Below are 25,085 nucleotides of genomic sequence, written 5' to 3'. Positions count from 1 at the left end.
ATTGGGTGGCGGACATAATGGTTTATATGAATCCTATGACATTTTTCTGATGTGGTTTGGGATTGATACTCTTGTTAACATAAGACAGTTTCCAAGGTCAGGTAATGGATCTGCAATGACATGCTACTTTAGCTAATAGGTTTTTGATTCTTAGTAAGATGTTGAAAAGGGGGATGGGGGGTATGGAGGTAAAATCCCAGTAGACAAAAGAAAGACGTGCGGCCTTGGGAACAGGCTTCCTCTAAGGCAATTTCCTGTGGAAGATCATTTACATGTCATTTTCACATGTTTTGTGGAAGGCAGAGGCACTGAAGTATGAAGAAGGAAATGTCATCACACCAAGAAAGAAACGCGACCATTTGCTTGTTGAAGACGTCTCTTCCTTATCTATACTATCCAGATCAATCTCACCTGAAATCTAGTGAAATATTCCGGCAGCAAATCTGCCTCGGACCTCTCCGAATCCTCTATTTGCTCCGTCTTATTCTCTGAAACCTCCGCGGTTTCAGACGTCCTTTCTGACTGTGCAGAAACTGCAGAATCTAACGAGTTTTTTAACATGTCAATCTGCAGGGGAAAAAAAAAACAATAGTACAATTAATTATTTCATCTTTCCAACAAGAATATGGAACAAATTAATGAAAAAAATGATTGTATTGTTACTAATTGAAACATGAAACAATATAGGATGGTGTAACCCCTTGAGTGCACAGTTTGGCAGCTAAGGGTTGGACATCCTGGAATTGTTCTCTAGTAGGGAATCAGAATACAGGTGCAGTCCCATTTACAACCAACTATAGACAGTGATACATTTATTAGGTTTATGAATTATGCTAAAAAAAAAAAAAACAATAGGTATTTTAGCCCTTTGGGTGCCCTTATGATGAGAGGTACAAAGGAAAGCATGTTGGTGTCAGTCATGACGTACAGTGAATGTAATGAGTCTTCTTTTCTTGTTTTTAGATTTGGTTGTGGATATGATCCTCCCATTAGACGTATTACCGCGATTACATTGTGGCCTGTTACAGGTGTGCACCTTTAATACAACCAATAATTATTACGTATATGCCCTTCGGAGAGGTCTTTGATAACTTTGAAGGTATTGGAGAGGCTAAAATAGATTTAAATCCATTGGAAATCTCTGTTTTTTTACATACATATATATATATATATAAATATTACTTGTGAGCACATTCACATGTCTTAGACAGGTCTGCAACCCTGCCCTTCACCATTATCACCTAGCATACAGCACTTCCACAGCAGCAAGGGATTCTGGCACTGTGTGCTCATTTGCATGTAATTTCCCAGAATCCCTTGCTGCAGTGGAAGTGTTCACAAGTAATATTTTTGTTTGTTGTATAGAGCTCTTCGCCCAGTGCATCAGACGAGACGCAGGGATCAGAGGGATCGTCGCGCCATGACCCCAGAGACGGGGAGTGAAGTGCTCGCTCTACATGGATGAAGTCACCATCTTTTGCGCAGATAGCCGGTCGGTGAAGACGCTCGGAGGACTTCGGGTAAGCTTCAGGAGCAAAAGTAATCTGCGGGAAGTAAGAGACCAAGATATTTGGGCGTTGGAACCTGACTTCTGACCCCTTGCCCTTCCCCATCAGAGCAGGCCTCATCAAAATCCTGGGCGTCTGGTTTGGTGTGGGGAGTGAGGGCGCAGTCCTGAAGAGCTGGAACGAGAGGCTGAACAAGGTGAAGCAGAAATTTGGACTGTGGCGCCTCAGGCCCCTCACCATAGAGGGAAAAAAACTGGTGCTGCAGAACGAGATCCTTCCTGTTCTGCAGTACGTGGTCCAGGCATACCCACCTTCAAGCAGAACCTGTCAGCAAATCTCCCTGGCAGTGTTCCGCTTTGTTTGGGGAGCCAAGATGGAGAGGGGCAAGCGCGAAGTGATGTACAAGGAGCGGCACAAGGGGGGTAAAATCCCACCTCTGCCACCAGTTTTTTTAAAAGCCTGTCATGGTGACACCAACTTTATCAACACATTTATATTTCTGGGTACTTGATTGAACAGAACAAGTTGCAAAATAGATTGTGATTTATTTCCTTAATAGACAAACACACGACATCTGCAGAATACACTTGAAAACAACACTTACTGGAATAAGGGAACAAAATAAATTGTCCTTGGAACGAAAGAAATTGTCCTTTGCTTGCAAGCGCCAGAAATGAAACCTTGGTTTTAAAAGTCCTGTGGTTATGTTGTTATTAACCCCTTCACTCCTGGACTGGTTGCTGCTGTGCTGGAACAAAGTCTTGCATCTTTACATCATGGATCAAAATTCAGGAATCACCCTGGGGATACCTGGGGAGCCACAGTTATAGACTGGCCAAAGCTATCTTTAACATGTGGATCCAATCCGCCTCGTGGGAACAAAACAACCCACGAATAGCCAAGTTACCCACAGTTCATAAGACCGGTCAAAAAGGCTGTACGGTGGGCAGGGCGCATGCGTCAGGTTGACGCCCATGTCACTTAGCATACCTGGGCTACACCCATAACTTGGTGCCACTCCGTCTGATTTTTGACCAATAAATGTCAATAGACTGGCATCTGTGATACCTCAGAATGCCGGCCGTGTATAACTTATGGGTATCTGGGTCTTTTCATAACTGACACCCTTTTAGACAGGGAGACTCTAAATCTGTGAGACCCCTTTTGAGGCTCCATCATAAAAATCGGGGAGCTGCAGAGACATTGCCACCCCCCCGACCCGTTTTGGCCACGCCCCCCACACTCAAAAATGCTCCCTATGGACCACAATCTGCCTGAAGTGCCTATTCACGCGCCACCGCAGTGCGGGCGCGCTGACTGAGTCAGTGGGGCCTCGGCCTTAAGGTCCCACCACGGCATTTCAATCGGGATGAGGTCTGGAGTTTGACTGGGTCATTGCAACACCTTGATTCTTTTCTTTTTCAGCCATGTTGTAGATTTGTTGGTGTGCTTGGGATCATGACCCAATTTCGGCCAAGCTTTAGCTGTCGGACAGATGGCCTCACATTTGACTCTAGAATACTTTGGTATATAGAGGAGTTCCTGGTCGACTCAATGACTGCAAGGTTCCCAGGTCCTGTGGCTGCAAAAAAAGACCAAATCATTACCCATTAACCACCGTGCTTGACAGTTGGTATGAGATGTTTGTGCTCATATGCTGTGTTTGTTTTTTGCCAAAACGTGGCGCTGTGCATTATGGCCAAACATCTCCACTTTGGTCTCGTCTGTCCAAAGGACATTGTTCCATAAGTCTTGTGGTTTGCAAACCTAAGCCGTGCTGCCATGTTCTTTTTAGAGAGAAGAGGCTTTCTCCTGGCAACCCTTCCAAACAAACCATAATTGTTCAGTCTTTTTCTAATTGTGCTGTCATGAACTTTAACATTTAACATGCTAACTGAGGCCTGTAGAGTCTGAAATGTAACTCTTGGTTTTTTTGCAATTTCTCTGAGCATTGCACAGTCTGACCTGGGGGTGAATTTGCTGGGACGTCCACTCCTGGGAAGATTGGCAATTGTCTTGAATGTTTTCCACTTTTGAATAATCTTTCTCACTGTAGAATGATGGACTTTAAATTGTTTGGAAATTGCCTTATAACCCTTCCCAGATTGATGGGCAGCAACAATTGCTTCTCTAAGATCATTGCTGATGTATTTCCTCCTTGGCATTGTGTTAACACACACCTGAATGCTCCAGACCAGCAAACTGCGAAAACTTCGACTTTTATAGAGGTGGTCACACATGCTGATGATCAATTAATCAAGGGTATTTGATTAGCAGCACCTGTCTGCTACTTAGCATCTTAATTCCTATGGAAGCAGTAAGGGTGTACTTGGTTTTTCACACATAGCTTCTCCATTTTGGCTTTATTTTTGTTAAATAAATCATGACAAGGTGTAATATGTCATGTGTTGTTTTCATCTGAGGTTGTATTTACCTAATTTTTAGACCTGCTAAGGAACAGATGATTGTTATTATGTCCTGATATGTAAAACTATAGAATTTAACGAGGGTGTACTTTCTTTTTCACACAACCCTGCCTTTCCCCATTATCACCCAGCACACAGCGCTCCCACTGCAGCAAGGGATTCTGGGAAATGACATGCAAATGAGCACACAGTGCCACCTTTTGTCTCAAGCCCACATTACATGGACAACCCTTAAGCCAATGCATGCTGCTTTAAACACAGCTTTTAAACATAGCCTGGGATGAGATGCAAAGCCAGTGAACCCACTCACAGACAGACTGTTTCGACCTTGTGGGTCTCATCAGTGTGAGGTTGGTTGTACTGGCTTTGCTTGCAACCCTCCACAGTAAGACATGCAAATGAGCATACAGTAATATTTCCATTTGCTATATGCTTTACTGTGGAGGGTTTTTGTCACTTTTTACCCACCATAACCTTAATAATGTGTGGTGAAGACCTACTCATGTCTCAAACAAGCAAAGCCAGTACAACCAACCTCACACTGATGAGACCCACAAGGTCGAAACAGTCTGTCTGTGAGTGTGTTCACTGGCTTTGCATCTCATCCCAACCTATGTTTAAAACAGCATGCATTGGCTTAAGGGTTGTCCATGTAATGTGGGCTTGAGACAAAAGGTGGCACTGTGTGCTCATTTGCATGTCATTTCCCAGAATCCCTTGCTACAGTGGAAGTGCTGTATGCTGGGTGATAATGGTGAAAGGCAGTGTTGCAGACCTCTCTACGACATGCAAATGAGCATACAGATACATTATATATATATATATATATATATATATATCATACATTACCAGCAAAGGTAAGGAGACAACAGCACTCAGAAGGTATAAGCAGCTATAAACTGTGCAGGTACCCCCCTGAGGAAGGTCCCGTTCAGCGGACCGAAACATTGGATATATGTGCAAGTTTCTTTAATACAGTTTATAGCTGCTTATACCTTCTGAGTGCTGTTGTCTCCTTACCTTTGCTGGTAATGTATGCTTTATTATTTTTTATGACATAAGCACCAGGTCATTATATCACTACAGGAGTGCCAGATATATTTGTGTGTTTGTGTATATATATATATATGTCATTGGCATGGAGATTTGCACTCACGTTTGTCAGAAGGCAGATGCTTGTCCCATAGTAAAGGTATAGACATGTAGTGACCAGGGAAATCCTGATAATAGAAGACAGCACACCGCAATAGTCGTCCAAAAAAAATGTGTATTGTGAACACAGGGCCGCCAACGTTTCGGTCCTCGTAGAGGGACCTTCCTCAGGGCAGTGCACAAGTGACTGATCCAAGCACCCATATATACCCCTAACACCATGTATAGAATCACCTGAATCCAATATTAAAAACCAAATTGCAGTCCTAGGTACAGACTACTCTACATTAAAACCAATAAGAAACAACGGTACTAACCTGTACCAATAGGGTCACAGCATCTTGGACCTGCTGTCAATGGTGATCACTATGTGTGTAAACTGCACTGGCGTCTGTGTTGGCACGTCACTTGACAACCTGATCGTGTGCATGGCAACCCGTAGGGAGCGCGCATCAGCTGCAGCACTGTGTCGCATGCGCAATTATGACAGCTGTCGTACTAGAGCCCGCGCCTGAATCATCTCCCTGTAAAGAGCCGCGCATGCGCCTCTGAACATGGCCACTAGCAACCCGACGGCGTCGTGGCAATGGGGGAAGGTGTGCGCACGCAACCTGTCACGATCGCAGTGCCGTATATATGCAGTCAACTGTAAAGTAGATAGCCATAGCGCCCCTACTGGCGCGTCACCCGACAAGCCGAATGTGTGCCTGGCAACCTATACAAGGCGCGCATCAGCTCCAGCACTGTGACTGCTAGCATATCTAGGCACATGTCTGTATACCAAAAAGGTGCCTCTATATAGGGCCACTGGCAGCCCAACAGTGTACTTAGTATTTGAAATGCACATGTATCATAACATAATCGCTGTGTTAAACATGCATATGTGTCCTATTACCCAAATGTGTTAACCTGCATAATAATAGCAATGATGCTGAACAGATACTAGAATTAAATATCTGTTCTATATGTATCAGCAAGATAGCCTATATGATAAAGATGATACCGCACATCATAAGCATCCTAGCACCAAGTAATGAACACAAACACCACAGTGCATATCAATATAAAAAGACACTAAAGAAAGCATGACCTAGGGCTCCAAGTGATAAAAAAAACAAAGTGCAAATAAGTGAAAAGCATAAAACATACAGGGGAAGGAACATGGAAAGAATTCGACAATGCAATAAAGAATATTACAAAAAGCAACCCAGCTTCAAGTCCTCATTTAGTCCGAGTGGTGACATAGTCCTGAGTTCGTAACTCAATCTAGCCTCCTGTTGCAGAAGTAGCTTGTTCCTATCCCCTCCCCGTGGCGGTGGTTGTACTTGGAGGATAGGCATACAACGCATAGTGGCCAGGGAATGCCTCTTTTGTTTAAAATGTCTAGCGACCGGCAAATACTTAAGCTCAGTATTGCCATCAGTACTATTCAGTGCCTTTCTGATGGTGGAGCGATGGATCGCGATCCTTTCTTTTAACATGCGTGAAGTTTTTCCAACATAGTGGAAACCGCAAGGGCATTTTATCATGTATACAACGAAACGCGATTCACAGTTAAGGAAATGTTTGATTCTGATTTGAGCCCCACTATGAGGATGTGAGTAACTGGAACCAGTCTGCATAAAACTGCACTTAGTGCATCCATGGCACCGATATGACCCAGGCTTTCTACTGAGCCAAGACTTGGTGAGTGCATATTTGTCAACTGGATCCGTTTGTGTCAGCATATCCCCTAAGTTACGGCCACGTCTATAGCAGAGTAAAGGAGGATCTTTGCAGATTGTTCCAATTTGGCTGTCATTAGACAAAATATGCCAGTTTTTGTGGATGCTGCGTTTAATGTGACCGGATGCAGTAGAAAAGATACTAACGAAATGGCAGCGTTCCTGTGTAGGTTTATTGGCATGTGGTTTTAATAATGCCTCTCTGTCAATCCGTCTTACTTTCTCAAGGGCCTCCTCTATATCTTTAGAGCCATAGCCCCAGTCGCGAACGCGTTGTGCCATATCCATGAGTGCAGGTTCGACCTCCTCCGGATTCGTAATAATTCTCTTAACTCTAAGCAGTTGAGAAAAAGGAAGTCCCTTCTTGAGCGGGGTCGGGTGGTAGCTAGTGGCATACAAGATATTTAATTCTAGCATCTGTTCAGCATCATTGCTATTATTATGCAGGTTAACACATTTGGGTAATAGGACACATATGCATGTTTAACACAGCGATTAGGTTATGATACATGTGCATTTCCAGTGTTCGACAATTGTATACATTTACTCGCCCGGGGCGGGTGGATTTAACCCCCGGGCGAGTAACTATTGGCCCAAGCAGCACACGTGTTTTTTTTTTAAATTCCCCCGTTCGCGCTGAAATTTCCCTGCTCGCGCTAAAAAAAAAAAAAAAAAACTCCCCTACCTGACTCCTGATTGGCGCGCGCTCCAGGCTTTGTGGGCGCGCGGCCAGGCTCTATATGAGCCCGCCCCCAACGAGCGGCCATTCTGCCTGGAGCTCTGTTGGAGGGTAAGTATTCTCCATGCTGCGGCCCCTCTGCTCCTTCCCTGCGATCCCCCTGGTCCCCACATGGCTCCCTACTCCCCACCGCGGAAGCTCTCCTGTCCCCTGCCCCTGCTCCTGTCCCCTGTCCCCTGCTCCTGTCCCCTGCTCCTGTCCCCTGTCCCCTCCTCCTGCTCCCTTCCCCTCTTCCTGCTCCTGTCCCCTTCCCCTCCTCCTGTCCCCTTCCCCTCGATCCACCGATCGATGTCAGGGGCGGGAGGTCCCCGCTGCTGCAGCCCGGTTGGCTTGCGGGGGGGGGGCTCGGCCCTCACCACGTGCCTCCCATGCGTCCCCTACCTTCATGATGGCGCAGCCGCCGCATGAGGTGGGGGGATGTCGGCCTGGCTCCCCCCCGCCACGAGCATCATGCCGCCGCGGGCTTGGGGGGAAGAAGCAGCCTGCAGCTTGGCCAGGCACTGTGACATGCCGGCGAGGGGAGCAGGGCAGTGGCGGCCACGGCGGGGCTGACTGTCACCTGGGGCGCCCAGTTGGGGATACCTCGCCACGTGCCTCCCACCCACCCTGCTGATTGGGGGGGGGGGGATGTCGGCCTGCCCCCCACACGAGCGGGAGATGGGCGCAGGTGGGTGGGGGATTTGCGTGGTGCTGGTCGCGGCCTTTCCTCCCCTGTGTGTGTGAGAATGTGTATGTGTGTGTGTGTGTGTGTGGGAGAATGTGTGTGTGTGAGAATGTGTATGTGTGTGTGTGTGGGAGAATGTGTGTGTGTGTGAATGAATGTATGTGTGTATGGGAGTATGTGTATGTGTGTGACACCAGAGGTCCCCCCCAGTCAGTAACCCCCCCCAGTCAGTAACCCCCCCCCCAGTCAGTCACCCCCCCAGTTAGTAACCCCCCCAGTCAGTAACCTTCCCCCCAGTCAGTCAGTCACCCCCCCCCTGTCAGTCACCCCCCAACCCCAGTCAGTGTCAGTCACCCCCCACCCCCAGTCAGTGTCAGTCACCCCCCACCCCCAGTCAGTGTCAGTCACCCCCCACCCCCAGTTAGTGTCAGTCACCCCCCACCCCCAGTCAGTGTCAGTCACCCCCCCACCCCCAGTCAGTGTCAGTCACCCCCCCAACCCCAGTCAGTGTCAGTCACCCCCCACCCCCAGTCAGTGTCAGTCACCCCCCACCCCCAGTCAGTGTCAGTCACCCCCCACCCCCAGTTAGTGTCAGTCACCCCCCACCCCCAGTCAGTGTCAGTCACCCCCCCACCCCCAGTCAGTGTCAGTCACCCCCCCACCCCCAGTCAGTGTGTCACCCCCCACCCCCAGTCAGTCAGTCACCACCCCCAGTCAGTGTCAGTCACCACCCCCAGTCAGTGTCAGTCACCCCCCCACCCCCAGTCAGTGTCAGTCACCCCCCCACCCCCAGTCAGTGTCAGTCACCCCCCCAACCCCAGTCAGTGTCAGTCACCCCCCCACCCCCAGTCAGTGTCAGTCACCCCCCCACCCCCAGTCAGTGTCAGTCACCCCCCCACCCCCAGTCAGTGTCAGTCACCCCCCCACCCCCAGTCAGTGTCAGTCACCCCCCCACCCCCAGTCAGTGTCAGTCACCCCCCCACCCCCAGTCAGTGTCAGTCACCCCCCCACCCCCAGTGAGTGTCAGTCACCCCCCACCCCCAGTCAGTGTCAGTCACTCACCCACCCAGTCACCCCTGCCCCACCCAGCAAACCACTCAACCAGCCAGTCACTCACCCAGCCTCTCTTTCTGTGTATCACCCATCCTCTGTGTGTCACCCACCGTTTCTCTCCTCTGTCTCCCCCACACTCTCTCTCCCCCCACACACTCTCTCTCTCCCCCCCACACACTCTCTCCCCCCCCCACACTCTCTCTCCCTCTCTCCCCCATACTCTCTCTCCCTCTCTCCCCCACACTCTCTCTCCCTCTCTCCCCCACACTCTCTCTCCCTCTCTCCCCAACACTCTCTCTCTCTCCCCCACACTCTCTCTCTCTCTCCCCCACACTCTCTCTCTCTGTCACTCCCACACTCTCTCTCTCTGTCACTCACACTCTGGATCTCTTATTTACCCTATATATCTTAACTGCCCTATACTACACCGAAATCTTAACTACCCTATACTGCTTTCTTCCAGATCTGGCTCAAGCTTCACACGGAAGACATCGGAACCCCCCCCTAACCCAGAAGACAGGTTAATGAACACCTCCCCAATGTATAACATTGCGGGAATGAGCGTACCTGGACATTGAGGGACTGCGGATCAGGTAAGATCCCAGGTGGGATTGCTGCTTTAGATATTGTGAAGCGGGGACATCCAGACATTGGTTAAGGGGTTCAGGAAACTAGTCATTCACACCTGGCTTTTATTTCTAGATCCGACATTTACACACACACATGTAACAAGGACTAATTGTAGTATAATGTAATACAATAAATACATTTATGTCAAAAACGAATGTTGTTCTGACTAGGAATTTATTAAATGTATTTTATTTATATATTTTATTTTAAAGCGGGGTTGGGGGCGGGACTAGGGGCGGGGTTGGGGCGGGACTAGGGGCGGGGTTGGGGGCGGGACTAGGTGGCGAGTAGATTTTTGGGTTGGGCGAGTAGATTTTTGGGTGATTTGTCGAACACTGTGCATTTTGAAATACCAAGTACACTGTTGGGCTGCCAGTGGCCCTATATAGAGGCACCTTTTTGGTATACAGACATGTGCCTAGATATGCTAGCAGTCACAGTGCTGGAGCGCGCCTTGTATAGGTTGCCAGGCACACATTCGGGTTGTCGGGTGACGCGCCAGTAGGGGCGCTATGGCTATCTACTTTACAGTTGACTGCATATATACGGCACTGCGATCGTGACAGTTTGCGTGCGCACACCTTCCCCCATTGCCACGACGCCGGCCATGTTCAGAGGCGCATGCGCGGCTCTTTACAGGGAGATGATTCAGGCGCGGGCTCTAGTACGCCAGCTGTCATAATTGCGCATGCGACACAGTGCTGCAGCTGATGCGCGCTCCCTACGGGTTGCCATGCACGCGATCAGGTTGTTAAGTGACGTGCCAACACAGACGCCAGTGCAGTTTACACACATAGTGATCACCATTGACGGCAGGTTCAAGATGCTGTGACCCTATTGGTACAGGTCAGTACCGTTGTTTCTTATTGGTTTTAATGTAGAGTAGTCTGTACCTAGGACTGCAAGTTGGTTTATAATATTGGATTCAGGTGATTCTATACATGGTGTTAGGGGTATATATGGGTGCTTGGATCAGTCACTTGTGCACTGCCCTGAGGAAGGTCCCTCTACGAGGACCGAAACGTTGGTGGCCCTGTGTTCACAATACACATTTTTTTGGACTACTATTGCGGTGTGCGGTCTTCTATTATCAGGATTTCCCTGGTCACTACATGTCCACACACACACACACACACACACACACACACACACACACACACACACACACACACACACACACACACACACACACACACACACACACACACACACACACACACACACACACACACACGAGAATATACATCTGATAGCTGATTGTTTTGGCCTTGATGAAATCGGGCCTAAGAGAAGCATCATCTCAGAAAAAGTGCCAGAGAAAGAAGAGGGAGGGAGGTGCTTTAAGTGTCCTGGAAGGTAAGGAAGGCCTTAACATAGGAGTGCATATAAGCAGCAGTGGCAGAAGTTGTTCACAGTGCCAGAATAAGTCTTTAGTTATACACATCTCTTTTCTACTGTACAGTATATACTGTAGTTGAAGGCGAGACCAGGATTATACAATGCTCACAATGCATTGTAGGATGCTTAAGTGCTGAAGTGCTGAAGTGGTTAACAATAAATGGGTTCATGGTCTAGTCACGCATACTGGCAATTGTACTAGATATAGTAATGTAATGCAATTACTTGAGAGGCTTTAGTACAACAAAAAAAAGACATTTTATAGATAGATCAATAAAACTAATGCAAAAACGCAATGCACTCTGCTTCCACTGCCATTAAGCAACAGAGTTACGGCAAAGGATGAACATCCCAAAAATAAGGTTACAAAATAAGTCCTTGCACTTTTATGACTGCAGACACTGGGAGCTGTGATGAATTTAGGTTGCCTCTGTCTCTCTATATTGTGGCTATAATGCATAAACTAAAATAGTCAGGTGGGGCATTAGGCCAAACAACATGCCGCATTGCCATCATTATGCTTACAGTCATCACTAAGATTTTAATTAGAAATTCCTGGCAGCTACAATTTTATTTTTGCCCATAAAACTCAAAGCGCCTGGGTAGATTTTGCGGCATCCTGGCACCTCATCCTCCTTCCCTCACGTGCTCATTACTGAGGTGATCTGACAGCATTGTAATTAAACAAAACCCATCCTAATCTACAAAACATGCCAATCTTCAGTTTCACAAACAGGGACCTGTTTGCATTTCCTGAAGAAACACCACTGAGATTTGGCCACCCTGAGAAATCATTGGCAGCCTGGGAGCGGCAGCTAGCTCGGGTCTTTGCCAAGGTAATGTGACTCACATCCTTATGTTCCCACAAGGTCACCCTGAAAATGTGCCTTGGTTGATGCATCATTAAGAGAGCAGTCCCACTTAGTTTTTGTTTTTATTGTTATATATTGCTGACAGTGTATGCAGCGCTCTACGTGTAGCTTTTTGCAGGCACAAGGAGCCCCTGCTCCGTAGAGCTTACAATCTAATTGTAGGGCCTTAGAAACAGAGATAAAGTGACATTCTCAAGGGTACACTGGGATTCAAACAAGGTTCACCACTTCAAAGACAGACACCATCACTGAGATACATTTTGTTTTCATAATTCTTTTTTTAAACAAAATTGAACAAATTTACGATTGAAAAACAAAAAATATGTCATTGTTAGAACTGTAAAAAAAAAAATAGAGCTGAGCTTTATTAAATAGTTGGCTGTTTTAGGTTACTTTGAAGAATGTAGTTAATTCTTCCAAGTGATTCAGTTACTTGCACACACGCTCGCCCACACAGATGTGTGTGTGTGTGTGTGTGTGTGTGTGTGTGTGTGAGAGAGAGAGAGAGAAAGGGGTTAACAACAAACTGGCTACCTAATTTTAACCACTGCCCCACTTCAATAAGCAGGCACATCCTCAAATACCTCATAACCACCCAATTACTCAGCAACCACCAAGTTAAATTTAAGACAATATACCCAAGGCGTGGCACTTTCACTGGGGTTTTGGTATTGGTTCTAAAGAATTCTGTGTTTTGGGCATGGATTACATTTTCCAACAACTCAATTTATTTTGTTTTGGTTAGACATGTGGATTTTTAGAAGATTGCGGCAAAGATTTTAATGAAGAAAATTATTCAAAGCTTAAAATAAGTACTGTAGAACATTATCAAAACAATTAAAAAATACAAATACTGTAATTATACTGAAAAACATGAAATAATTCAAAAAGATATGGCTAGAAACACACAAAGTTTTCAACTATTACTAATGGATTTGAGCAATGGAAATCCACTACTCGATTTTTTTGAGTTGTTCCTCAACATGAAACTCAGGCACAATCTTTAAGTCTCCCAGTGGTGAAGATTTTGACTACACACTTGAATAGTACCCTCACAACCAGAAAAACACTGCGTATGTATAAAAGCATGGTGCGCTTGAAGATATTTTGGACTGAAGATATAAGAAATTTAGATTCACCTCTCAATGTTCAGGAGATGTTGGCTATATACTCAAATATTACCCTCTCAAGAGAAAACCCTGTCTTTACCAAAAGAGGTGTTGTAACTCTGTTGGGCCCAGGACATAGCTTAATCCTGGGCTTGCCATTCTTCTCTACCCCACAACTTGAAGGGGCCCAGCACAGAGCTTAGTCTTGGTCCCCACAATACTCCCCCTCATCCCCCAACATGGTTCAGGTGTAATTATTTGAGTTTTGGGGCAATATGTCCAGTTGCCATGGCCGAGTCCTGGCCCTCACAATTTCCCATCCTCCATAAGGACATGAACATAGCTTGGCCCTCGGTCACAAATTCCCCTCTGATACCCCCCAGCCCAGAGCATGGCTGATTTGAGTGTGTAGTCAAAATCTCCAGGGCAAATCGAAACACCATTAGGTCACTCCAGAAACTATTCTCTTGAGAAAGTGGGCAGGAGACCCAAAAACACACAGGGTAGAGTGAACGATTTTGGAATAACTGGGGTGTATGAGATCACCTTGCCGGGAAGACCCAAATGAGGAGTGGCTTCCAAGGGGCAGAGCTGTATATTGTACTGATGGCCATCGTGAGGAGGTCCGGGGATGCTCCATGGGGATTTTCTGAGCTACCCGGATATGTCATTCTTAGACTGTGTAGAATTTTAACACTGTGATAGATTTTCTTTTTAAGCTTGAACACTCTTACTAAAATGTTATGGCACCATATTGTTCTTTTATCTACATCTACCGTTGAAGGTTAGTGAAGTGAACATTGTCCCACATTTTTAATTGGTTTGTTTGATTGTATGTGATTAATTTCTTGTGTGATATATACAAGGGGGTGTTCCACACTCCAATAAATGAGACGGCGAGTACCGGGGGACACAAGGCAGGGGGGCGCAGGTGCAAATGTTTGCACACCCCGGCCTTAACCCAAAAAAGGTTTAAAACCACCAACAAACATCCAAGAGAAAAAGTATATTATGGGAAAATGATCAGTTAAAACAAATAAAAAATTAAGCTCTTGTGTAAACTTGGCATATTAACACAACACAAGTGATTGCAATCCAGTGCAGCAAAATTTTATCTGAAACATCTGATACAATAGTATGAGCAAGCTTAATATGGTATTTTATTATTGTAACCTGCCTTTGGGATTACTAGGTCCTTAAATGGTTAACTGGGTGGCCCCACACAGAGTAATGCCCCTTCCCTATCAGATAGTGCTGGGGTGACTTAGCAGAAGTTAAGCCCCGTCCCCTTCTGCCTGGAGACAAAGACATCAGACTAGGCTACAAATAGTAAAGGGGAAGCTTCTGGAACTAAGATTCCAGGAGGAGAGTTAAAGAACAGGGATCTCACTGTCTATATACAAGTTCCTATGTTTAGGACATGGTAGAGAGTTCCTTTTTATTGTTTCCCAGTTAGGGAGAGTACCTCGTTTAGATGGCGCTCCATAGAAGTGGTACCATACTATTATAAAGATTTGCAGAGACACAGCCTATGCCTGAAGGGGACTCTACAAGCCACAGCCCTTGGCATAGTTGGACCAGCCCCCCATCAGAGGATCTGTAGCTGGCCGTCATCCAGAGGCCATGTGGTGGCAGACCACCCCAAGACGGGGGATGTGGATCACAGAAGGACTAGTACCAGACCCGTCAGGGGCCCAGTAGACATGGAGCACTATAGAGGAGAGGGACTCTATAGGTAACATAAGAATTATACAGCCTCAGCACCTTCTTAGCGAGCCGAGATGGGGCAGCTAGGGAAGCCATACAATTAGATGTACAATATGCACTATGTATAATATATGTGAGACTTTACCTGAGAGATAATAAAGCTGCTGTTTGAAGGAATAAAGTTCTTGGCGCCCATCATTGCTTACCAACGCCCATCATTGCTTACCAATACCCATCATTGCTTACCAACGCCCAGCCTGCACCCTGAAAATGCCGTTTGAGTAGCAAATAATACAGGCACTGATGTAAACTCCCTAAGAGCCGGGGAGGGTTACATTATTTATACGTATTCTATTGTTACATTGTAGTTTTGCACCTCTAGGTATACCTAGCACTTGCTACTATATTTATTCTGGGTGTTAGCCTCCTGCTGAGTGATTTTAATGATGATATCGATTTAAAAAAAGTTTTTCATCTTGCTATACTGTACTTCTAGGGACCAGCTTCTACCCTGGCTGGACTGCCTAATAGACCCTAAATAAGCACTCCAATCTTGCACAATAGTAAAGTTTTTCTTAAGCGGCAGATTGATACATTTCCCCTTGAAGCACCCCCCACCTTCCTGATATGCTTCTCGGGAGTAACCCTGCTGGGTGGGATCTGCTTTTACTTACAGTATCTCTTCTGTTGCAGGACTCATTACCCTTTTTACAATATTAAGCCTGAGCGGAGGATGACTTTTCAAAAGAGCTAATACCGTACTGTAGAAAGCGTGGAAAGAGACAGTACAGACGTTCAAGTTTCCAGCTCTGCGAACATTCCTTCTAGGGACATGTTTTTACCCCGACCTGCACGCTTGTCGTGTGAGGCAGTAACATCTATTCTCTTCCACAGGTCTCTCATATGTTCAGTTTTATTTTCTGGGAAGCAGACTATACCCAGACCATATTACCAATATAATACAATTATTGGGAGTTTCATTTTTGGGTATAAAGCCTGGAGACTGGTCAACACTGGGCTCACACCAGGTAACTAAAGGCCTCACCTAAACACTAGCCCTGCCAGCACTGCATGTACGCCAAAAGTTATTATATGGACAACAAACATGCTATTGACTGACATTTCAGACGTTAGAGGCATTTTATGTTTGAGTGCAAGAAAGATATTATAAGACATTATAGGCTAAAGCAGTAAAATTCAGGGCATTATTGAAAACCCTGCTCTATGATTGGATAATGCCCGGAATTTAAACCAATCAGTAATGCCCGGAATTTTAGCAGCTTGCAAAGTGCAGTTTTCAATGTGTTTATTTACAGCCAATCAGCTTTCAGAACAGCTGAGATAGGGCAGGGGATTGGTTTGCATGAAGTAAAAGCTCTGAGACAGGGCAGGGGATTGGTCAGGACATATCAGCAACGAGTTGACTCCTCCCCCTCCCGAGCTGACTGAGATTTTCTGAGCAGATTCAGTTGAATTTGGGGGGTGGGTGGGGGGGGGGGGGGGAAGGAGGGCGGGTAGAGAGTCTGCAAAGAAGTAAGAGGCTGTCTGCAGTTTCTTCGTGGCTGCAGTTTGTGTGTGTGTGTCAGTAGCAGTGTGTGTGTGTGCTGTTGTGTTGTATATCTGTGTAGAGGTGCTATGTGTGTGTGTATAGAGCTCCAGTGTGTGTGTGTGTGTGTGTGTGTGTGTGTGTGTGTGTGTGTCAGTAGCAGTGTTTATGGGTGTAGCATGTGTGTGTAGCAGCAGTTTGTGTGTGTGTGTGTGTGTGTAGAGGTGCTGTGTATAGAGGTGCAGTGTTGTGTGTGTGTATGTTGTGTATAGAGGTGCAGTGTTGTGTGTGTGTGTGTGTGTGTGTGTGTGTGTGTGTGTGTGTATATAGAGGTGCTGTGTTGTGCTGTGTTGTGTGTAGAGGTGGGGGGGGAGAGGAAAGTGCAAAGTTTAGTAAGTGGCTGCATTTGTGATTGTGGCTGAAGTGTGTGTGTGTGTGTGTGTGTGTGTTGTGCTGTTGTTGTATGTGTAGCAGCAATTTGTGTGTGTGTGGAGCTGATGTGTGTGTATAGAGCTACTGTGTGTGTGTGTGTGTGTGTGTGTATAGAGCTCCAGTGTGTGTGTGTCAGTAGCAGTGTTTATGGGTGTAGCATGTGTGTGTAGAGCTGCTGTGTTGTGTGTGTAGAGCTGCTGTGTTGTGTGTGTAGAGGTGCTGTGTTTTGAGTGTAGAGGAGGTGCTGTGTTGTGTGTCTAGAGCTCCAGTGTGTGTGTGTGTGTGTGGTGTGTGTAGAGGTGCTGTGTTGTGAGTGTAGAGGAGGTGCTGTGTTGTGAGTGGTGTGCTGCTGTGTGTGTGTGTACACAGAGGGGACGGCAGTGTGTGGATATAGATAGCTGCAGTGTAAGCTTATACTGTATAGAGGTGGTTTCATGTATTTACCATTTTATTTAAATAAAAAAATCTATTTAACTATACAAAAGTGTCTATTATTTATGAAATAAGCCTACATTTAGCCTATAATAGTAATAATCCCCACAGAACAGGGCATTACTGGCCAATAATGCCCTGGCTGGGTTAAAGTCCCTCGGCTTCGCCTCGGGCCTTCAACTCTTCCCGCCAGGGCATTATTGGCCAGTAATGCCCTGTTCTTCGGGCATTATTACTTAAATATGGATTTGTTCAGTTTAAAAACGTACAATGCAGAAGGGGGCATCTTCTTGCATTGCACACATTTTAAAGGCATTTTAAAATAAGGACTTCCCCAACTGAAAAATACACATTAAAAAATGTGTACTTACTGCATCTTTGCATAGCTTGACATCGTCAGACATTAGAGATACTTTCTCCATCACTTGCAAGGCCCTCTTGAAATATCCCGGGGTCCACATTAATGGCATTTGGCGATACACAGCTTGCAGACCTTCGCACAGCTCCACTTTTCCTACATGCAATAAAGAAAAAAAAATGGCATCTACTGTATGTTCAACCACCCTGCTCCATTTGCTGGATTACAGATGCATCAACAGAACAAATTATTATTATTATTATTAATAGTTTGTGTATAGTCACTGTTTCACTTTTCACATATAGAGAAAAAATATAATGAGTAATTATACAGAAGCCAGGGACATAGACAGTGGTTTGAGGTCAGGTGAATGTGGTAAGGCAGATATAAGAAGGTGTAGGAGAGTTAAGCACTTTTAGCAAAGAAACACAAAGGGAGTTCTTAACTAAAGTGCTAATTTGGGGCAAAACCAGTGCAGCCACAGCATCTCTTTAATGAAAGAAAAGTACTCTCATTGAAAGCAATTGGAGTTTCTCTTTTGATAGTGTACATCTCGTGCAATTCTTTCGCAGTTTTGCAGCGGGGAGACTTAAGCAAATAAACACCTTAAGTTCAAACTTTTTCTCAATGGATGACGGGGAGAACATCTAGTGAAGGTAAAAAGTGGGTTCTACTTCTACAGTAGATATAGGAAGTGGTAAGGGCGCTCTAATAGGAGTTTTTTCCTCTATGCTATTGTCTTTCCAATAAAACCTTTTTTTGCATTATTTTGATCCCTCTCCTCCGTTTTTTGGCTGTGCGCTACAGCTCATCTTTTCTCTGCTTCTACAGCAGTTTCATGTAGAATTGCAGGGGAATCTACTTAACACAGCAAATCAATCTGCCAACATCCCGAAGTCCTGTTAAGACTTCACCTCCAGCATCCACTGAACTCTTAGGGTGCACTATAGACCTAGTTATGGCATGGGATCTGGCACTCCAGGGCAGCTATATCATTATCCTCCTGCTCATTTTTCTAGGGGACATTGCGTTCTGCGCTAATGTTGAGCGCAGAACGCACTCAATGAGAAAGTGGAACAGTCATCATGTGATTGTGAGTACCGGAAAGGCTGTGGTACTTTCCTCTGGCACTCAAAGGGTTAAAGCAGCAATTATCCCCCCTTTTTAAATTTTTTATTACAGAATTCAAACTGGGGGCCCTCCAGCTGAAACACGGTATTTTTTTAACTCTGGGGATCCCTCGGATCCAGGTCTTGTTGTCTGTGTTTTTGCTCACTTTAGGAAAACCAAAATGGCCACCAAATCTCGTGGAACTATAGGAAGCCACGAGATTGTTGTGAAAACCAACAAGTTCAAATGCTGTAAAGTTTTTTTTTTTTTTTTTTTTAAACAGTACCACAGATGGACAGGATTGCGGCTTTAAGGACAGGGATCAGCACGAGAACCCCTCATTGGGAAAGACTGGGTTAACAATATATCCCCCCCCCTCTCCCCTCTATTTATGGATTTTACCAATTTTACCATAAATGTATGTATTGAGTCAAGTCTAATACATTCTCTAAACACCTACAAAGCCATTATATGATACATTTTCCCTAAACTCACAAATCCATACATAAATTAAACTTAAACACGGCATGTTAGCTTTACCGATTAATACACATCTTGCACTGGATAATCTTGTCTTCAGAAGAAGCAGCTGTTAAAACATTCAGCCTTTTCCAGCAACTAGCTCTCTGGAGTTATAATGACCTATATTTGTCCTACAAAATTATATTTTCCCCTTAACGACTTTGTTTCTGAAGAAGCCAGCAATGCTGTGCAATGCACTGCAGGTCTGTCAGGCAACACAGGGGGCTTAATGTATCGTCTGAATTCCTAAACGGCATCAGTGGCTCGAGGGGGTAAAGAGCAGTCATAAAGTTCACAGACAAAACTCAGCCGCTCAGCTAAATTTAGCCATCTGCGGCAGACTATGCCCACGGGCCTCTATTGGAGAAGTCTGTTCAATTAGTGTTGGCAAGATTGCAGGAACCATGACATGGCAGGAAACATTGGAGTTCACAGACTGTAAATGTAATCTGGTTTCCTGTATTATCTATGATTTGTAGCTCATCGATTTGATGCAGAAACAAATCAAATGAGGAGCAAAAATCCATTGCTATGCTAATAAGAGAAAGAGTGAGCAACAACAGGTTTATTTTTACCTCGGAAAGCGTTTCAACATTCACCCCCGTTTGGACCAATTGTTCTTTCAACTCCAGCAGTCAAATTAAATCAGAATCAAGATGTGCAGGCTGCAGCGACATATTTTGTATAGGCAGACGAGGGCTTCTGCTTTTTTTTCAAAAAGCACTATACTAAACACGAAGGAGCCCACCGCTCGGCACAAAACACGTAGACGTCCTAATTAGACTAGGTGGGTGCATCCAAGGGGAAAATGAGAAGCAAAATGCAGGGAAACCCACAGAGGGGTAAAGGAAAAGTCCCTTAATCCATGTACAACCACCAGGAAGTCACACCAGTGGCTATCAGTATAGCGGTAGAGGGGCTAGTGCCCTAGGGAACGACACTGGGGTATGGAATGGTGAGAATTGTAGGGATAGGAACATGAGTACAAAGAGGGAAAGCGGAGGTCTTGGCAGATAGCACAGTATTTGACTGAATATGCCCACTGGGCACCACTTGTGCTAGCGGGGCTGCTATCCTGTGCAGACTGTATTGTGTTTTTATTGGTACACCCTAGTCATTGACTATCGCTTATAAGTGGATGGTTACTTATCCAGTCAGTGTTATTTCACAGGGGTTATTATATTTTATGAGCAATTTCAATAAAGTTTATTTTAATACATCCATCCACCATGCGGTACCTCCGCTTTCCCTCTTTGTACTCATGTTCCTATCCCTACAATTCTCACCATTCCACACCCCAGTGTCGTTCCCTAGGGCACTAGCCCCTCTACCGCTATACTGATAGCCACTGGTGTGACTTCCTGGTGGTTGTACATTGATTAAGGGACTTTTCCTTTACCCCCCTGTGGGTTTTCACTGCGCTTTGTATTTGAAAAAGCACTAGTTAAACTTAAGGCTGTGCTTATAGTGCCGGCCACGGAGCGTCAAAACAAATACATTGAATCCGTTGCACGCGCTTATAGTAGGCGTGACGGAGTGATGCAGCAACCAAAATCTCTGTAGTCCGTAAAATTTTATTTTTACAGCGACTGTCTCACCATGTGACAGGCTATAAACCAATCAGATAGCTTCTGATGCATGGAGATGGGGGATGTGTGTGTGAGTGCAGGGAGAGGGGAGTGCAGGGAGAGGGGGGATGTGTGTGTGTGAGTGCAGGGAGAGGGGGGATGTGTGTGTGAGTGCAGGGAGAGGGTGGATGTGTGTGTGAGTGCAGGGAGAGGGGGGATGTGTGTGTGAGTGCAGTAAGAGGGGAGGTGTGTGTGAGTGCAGGGAGAGGGGGGATGTGTGTGCGTGTGCAGGGAGAGGGGGGATGTGTGTGTGAGTGCAGGGAGAGGGGGGATGTGTGTGTGAGTGCAGGGAGAGGGGGATGTGTGTGTGAGTGCAGAGAGGGGGTGTGTGTGAGTGCAGGGAGAGGAGGGATGGGTGAGTTAGTGCAGGGAGAGGAGGGATGGGTGTGTGAGTGCAGGGAGAGGAGGGATGGGTGTGTGAGTGCAGGGAGAGGGGGGATGGGTGTGAGTGCAGGGAGAGGGGGGATGGGTGTGTGAGTGCAGGGAGAGGAGGGATGTGTGTGTGAGTGCAGTGATCGGGGAGTGCAGGGAGAGGGGATGTGTGTGTGAGTGCAGGGAGAGGAGGGATGGGTGTGTGAGTGCAGGGAGAGGAAGGATGGGTGTGTGAGTGCAGGGAGAGGGGGGATGGGTGTGTGAGTGCAGGGAGAGGGGGGAAGGGTGTGTGAGTGCAGGGAGAGGGGGGATGGGTGTGTGAGTGCAGGGAGAGGAGGGATGGGTGTGTGAGTGCAGGGAGAGGAGGGATGGGTGTCTGAGTGCAGGGAGAGGCGGGATGGGTGTGTGAGTGCAGGGAAAGGCGGGATGTGTGTGTGAGTGCAGGGAGAGGGGGGATGTGTGTGTGAGTGCAGGGAGAGGGGGGATGTGTGTGTGAGTGCAGTGATCGGGGAGTGCAGGGAGAGGGGATGTGTGTGTGAGTGCAGGGAAAGGCGGGATGTGTGTGTGAGTGCAGGGAGAGGAGGGATGGGTGTGTGAGTGCAGGGAGAGGCGGGATGGGTGTGTGAGTGCAGGGAAAGGCGGGATGTGTGTGTGAGTGCAGGGAGAGGGGGGATGTGTGTGTGAGTGCAGGGAGAGGGGGGATGTGTGTGTGAGTGCAGTGATCGGGGATGTGTGTGTGAGTGCAGGGAGAGGAGGGATGGGTGTGTGAGTGCAGGGAGAGGAAGGATGGGTGTGTGAGTGCAGGGAGAGGGGGGATGGGTGTGTGAGTGCAGGGAGAGGGGGGATGGGTGTGTGAGTGCAGGGAGAGGGGGGATGGGTGTGTGAGTGCAGGGAGAGGGGGGATGGGTGTGTGAGTGCAAGGAGAGGAGGGATGGGTGTGTGAGTGCAGGGAGAGGGGGGATGGGTGTGTGAGTGCAGGGAGAGGGGGGATGGGTGTGTGAGTGCAGGGAGAGGGGGGATGGGTGTGTGAGTGCAGGGAGAGGGGGGATGGGTGTGTGAGTGCAGGGAGAGGAGGGATGGGTGTGTGAGTGCAGGGGGAGGAGGGATGGGTGTGTGAGTGCAGTGATCGGGGAGTGCAGGGAGAGGGGATGTGTGTGTGAGTGCAGGGAGAGGAGGGATGGGTGTGTGAGTGCAGGGAGAGGAGGGATGGGTGTGTGAGTGCAGGGAGAGGAGGGATGGGTGTGTGAGTGCAGGGAGAGGACGGATGGGTGTGTGAGTGCAGGGAGAGGAGGGATGGGTGTGTGAGTGCAGTGATCGGGGAGTGCAGGGAGAGGGGATGTGTGTGTGAGTGCAGGGAGAGGAGGGATGGGTGTGTGAGTGCAGGGAGAGGAGGGATGGGTGTGTGAGTGCCTTCCCCCTTGCCTGACGTCACACCCCTGGTAGCCAGAGACGTCTCCAAAACAGATTACAACTTTCGCAATGGCTACGGAGACGGGTGACGTGATCCGTAGCCGGCACTATAAGCGCAGCTCCTTACTACAGCGATCATGCCCCTTGCTGTGTGCTTTTCACAGATTGCTTATTTGCTTTTCAAATGTAGCCCAAAATTCCTGTCTGCATTAAAAACAAATACAAACTGGTTTGGCAGTGTCTGCTGCTGTTTATTCTCTCGTGGAGTTTATATTGCTGCTGTAATCTTATGTCCCCATGTTTAATTGCATAAGACACCTTGCAGTGTTGGAAGATGTTTTATGGAGTAAATATGACCATGTGTGTCTCCTATACATAAGATCCCCCTCTTGTGCTCTATTACTGAAGATGCAGTTCCATCTAGGACCAAAGAGAACTACATGTAGTGTGTATGTGTAAAGAATTAAATGTTCAGGATTCAAAGTTTAAAAAATAAAAATAAAAAATAGTATGAGTAAAACCAATTTTTTTTTAATTGTAAACTTTGGTTTCTGGGAGGCCAAATGCTTTGGAGGGATTTTTACAATGTCCATCTCCTCTTTCTTGTGATCAGACTGACTGTGTTAGCCAGTGGCAAATTGTCAATCTTTGCCTTTCCTAACGTCACTTAGATGAAGATTCCGAAGTGATAGCTGCAGCTACTCCGTCAAGGGCAGAGAATGTGGCACACACTGCTCTTGTGCTTTGGGTGATGTCCCACTAGGGCTCCTAATTCAATATGCTGTGGAGCTGATTCCCTGTTTGGGGAAGAGATCGTTCAAATGAGTGTATCTGAAAGCCCTGTAAACACCAAGGTTTTGGGGTTGCTGCAGTTGAGACCCAGTGCAGTAACCGATGAGAGGAATTATTCAGCAGTGTAACAATTCCCACAGTAGAAAAAATATCAACTGTTTTTAACTTATTGTACATGCCTTTTCCAGGAGTCATGGCATTGAAAAAAAAAAGTGTTTGGGTGCTATTGTTTCATGGCCACTGGTCATTGAGAGAGGTAAACCTGGTTTAAGATTGACAATATAGAGAAAGCCTGGTGCTACCAAACAAACACCCATCCAGTATTGTCCTTGTAATATAAGGGATAAGAATACCTCCATAAGTCCAATAATCATATGAAATATTAGGGGTGGGGGGAGTGGGGTTGTATGACCCAATAAAGTCCAACATTGTTTATGCGTGAGCCCCCTCTGGATCTTTTCATGTTTGTGGATGGTGCTCCGTTTTTCTCTACTCATCTTCCTGGTTTAAGATGGAGCCCAGTTCCAAGAGATTTTGGACAAACAACCTTAGCTCCTAGTGCTTTGGTACTAAAACATTCACTGTAGTCTCTTCGGGGCATGAAACCATTGCACTGGCACCTTCTAGAATGCAGAGAGAGCTGCATGCACTATTAATGCTATGTACGTGCACTATTAATGCTATGTACGTAGCACAAGCATGTCAAACTCAAAGGCTAACACAGGCCAAATAAACAAGGTTTAAGTTTATGTGGGCCGCAAAAAAACAAAAACTTAAATTTTCATAGAAACGTAGGTTTATTTTGAAAAGTACAGTATAAAAAAAAGAACAAGAACAATGATAAAATTAATGTTTTGTTCCTGACACTTGGCATCTCTGACTCTCCGACTCTCCCTCCCACTCTCTCCGACTCTCAGACACTCTCTCTCCCTCTCTGACACTCTCTCACAGACACTCACACACACACACACACTCACTCGCAGACACACTCACTCGCAGACACACTCACTCGCAGACACACACACTCGCAGACACACACACTCGCAGACACACACACTCGCAGACACACACTCACAAACACACACTCACAGACACACACTCACAGACACATGGGTGGAATCGGAACGGAATCGGAGCGGGGGGTGATCGGAGCAGGGGGGTGATCAGAACGGAATCGGAGCAGGGGTGATCGGAGCAGGGGAGGGATCGGAGCAGGTGGGGGAATCGGTGCTGGAGGGCAAGGGGGAAGCAAGGCAGTCATGGAGCAGTACTAACCTGACTTGCTCCATGCAGCAGGAAGAGGCGGGCCTGGTTTGCAAGCTCAGATAGAGCTTGTTGCGGGCCCAAAAAACATTCTGGCAGCGTGCCAACAAGTGCCAGCCAATCAGGAGAGGTTTTTTTCCCCCCTCTTTGCAGAGAGCGCGCGCTGCCTGGCACATTGCAAGCTAAATATTGGCTGGGCCGCAAAGATAATCTTTGCGGGCCGCATGCGGCCCGTGGG

General features: G+C 46.7%; 1 protein-coding gene across 2 annotated transcripts in view; it reads right to left on the bottom strand.

Moving 5' to 3' along the window:
• The window catches only part of MRPS27 (mitochondrial ribosomal protein S27), a 107,238-nt gene that overhangs the window by 10,374 nt on the left and 71,779 nt on the right, over nt 1–25,085 (bottom strand). For both annotated transcript variants that reach the window (XM_075591907.1, XM_075591916.1), the window contains exons 9-10: nt 17,764–17,906; nt 412–567 (exon numbers count right to left, since the gene is read on the bottom strand). In XM_075591907.1, coding sequence (XP_075448022.1) covers nt 412–567; nt 17,764–17,906 — 299 coding nt within the window. The remainder of the gene's footprint in view (nt 1–411; nt 568–17,763; nt 17,907–25,085) is intronic.

Source organism: Ascaphus truei, chromosome 1 (genome assembly GCF_040206685.1).
Source record: "Ascaphus truei isolate aAscTru1 chromosome 1, aAscTru1.hap1, whole genome shotgun sequence".
NCBI classification, from domain to species: Eukaryota; Metazoa; Chordata; class Amphibia; order Anura; family Ascaphidae; genus Ascaphus; species Ascaphus truei.
This window is presented reverse-complemented; position numbering and strand designations above follow the sequence as displayed.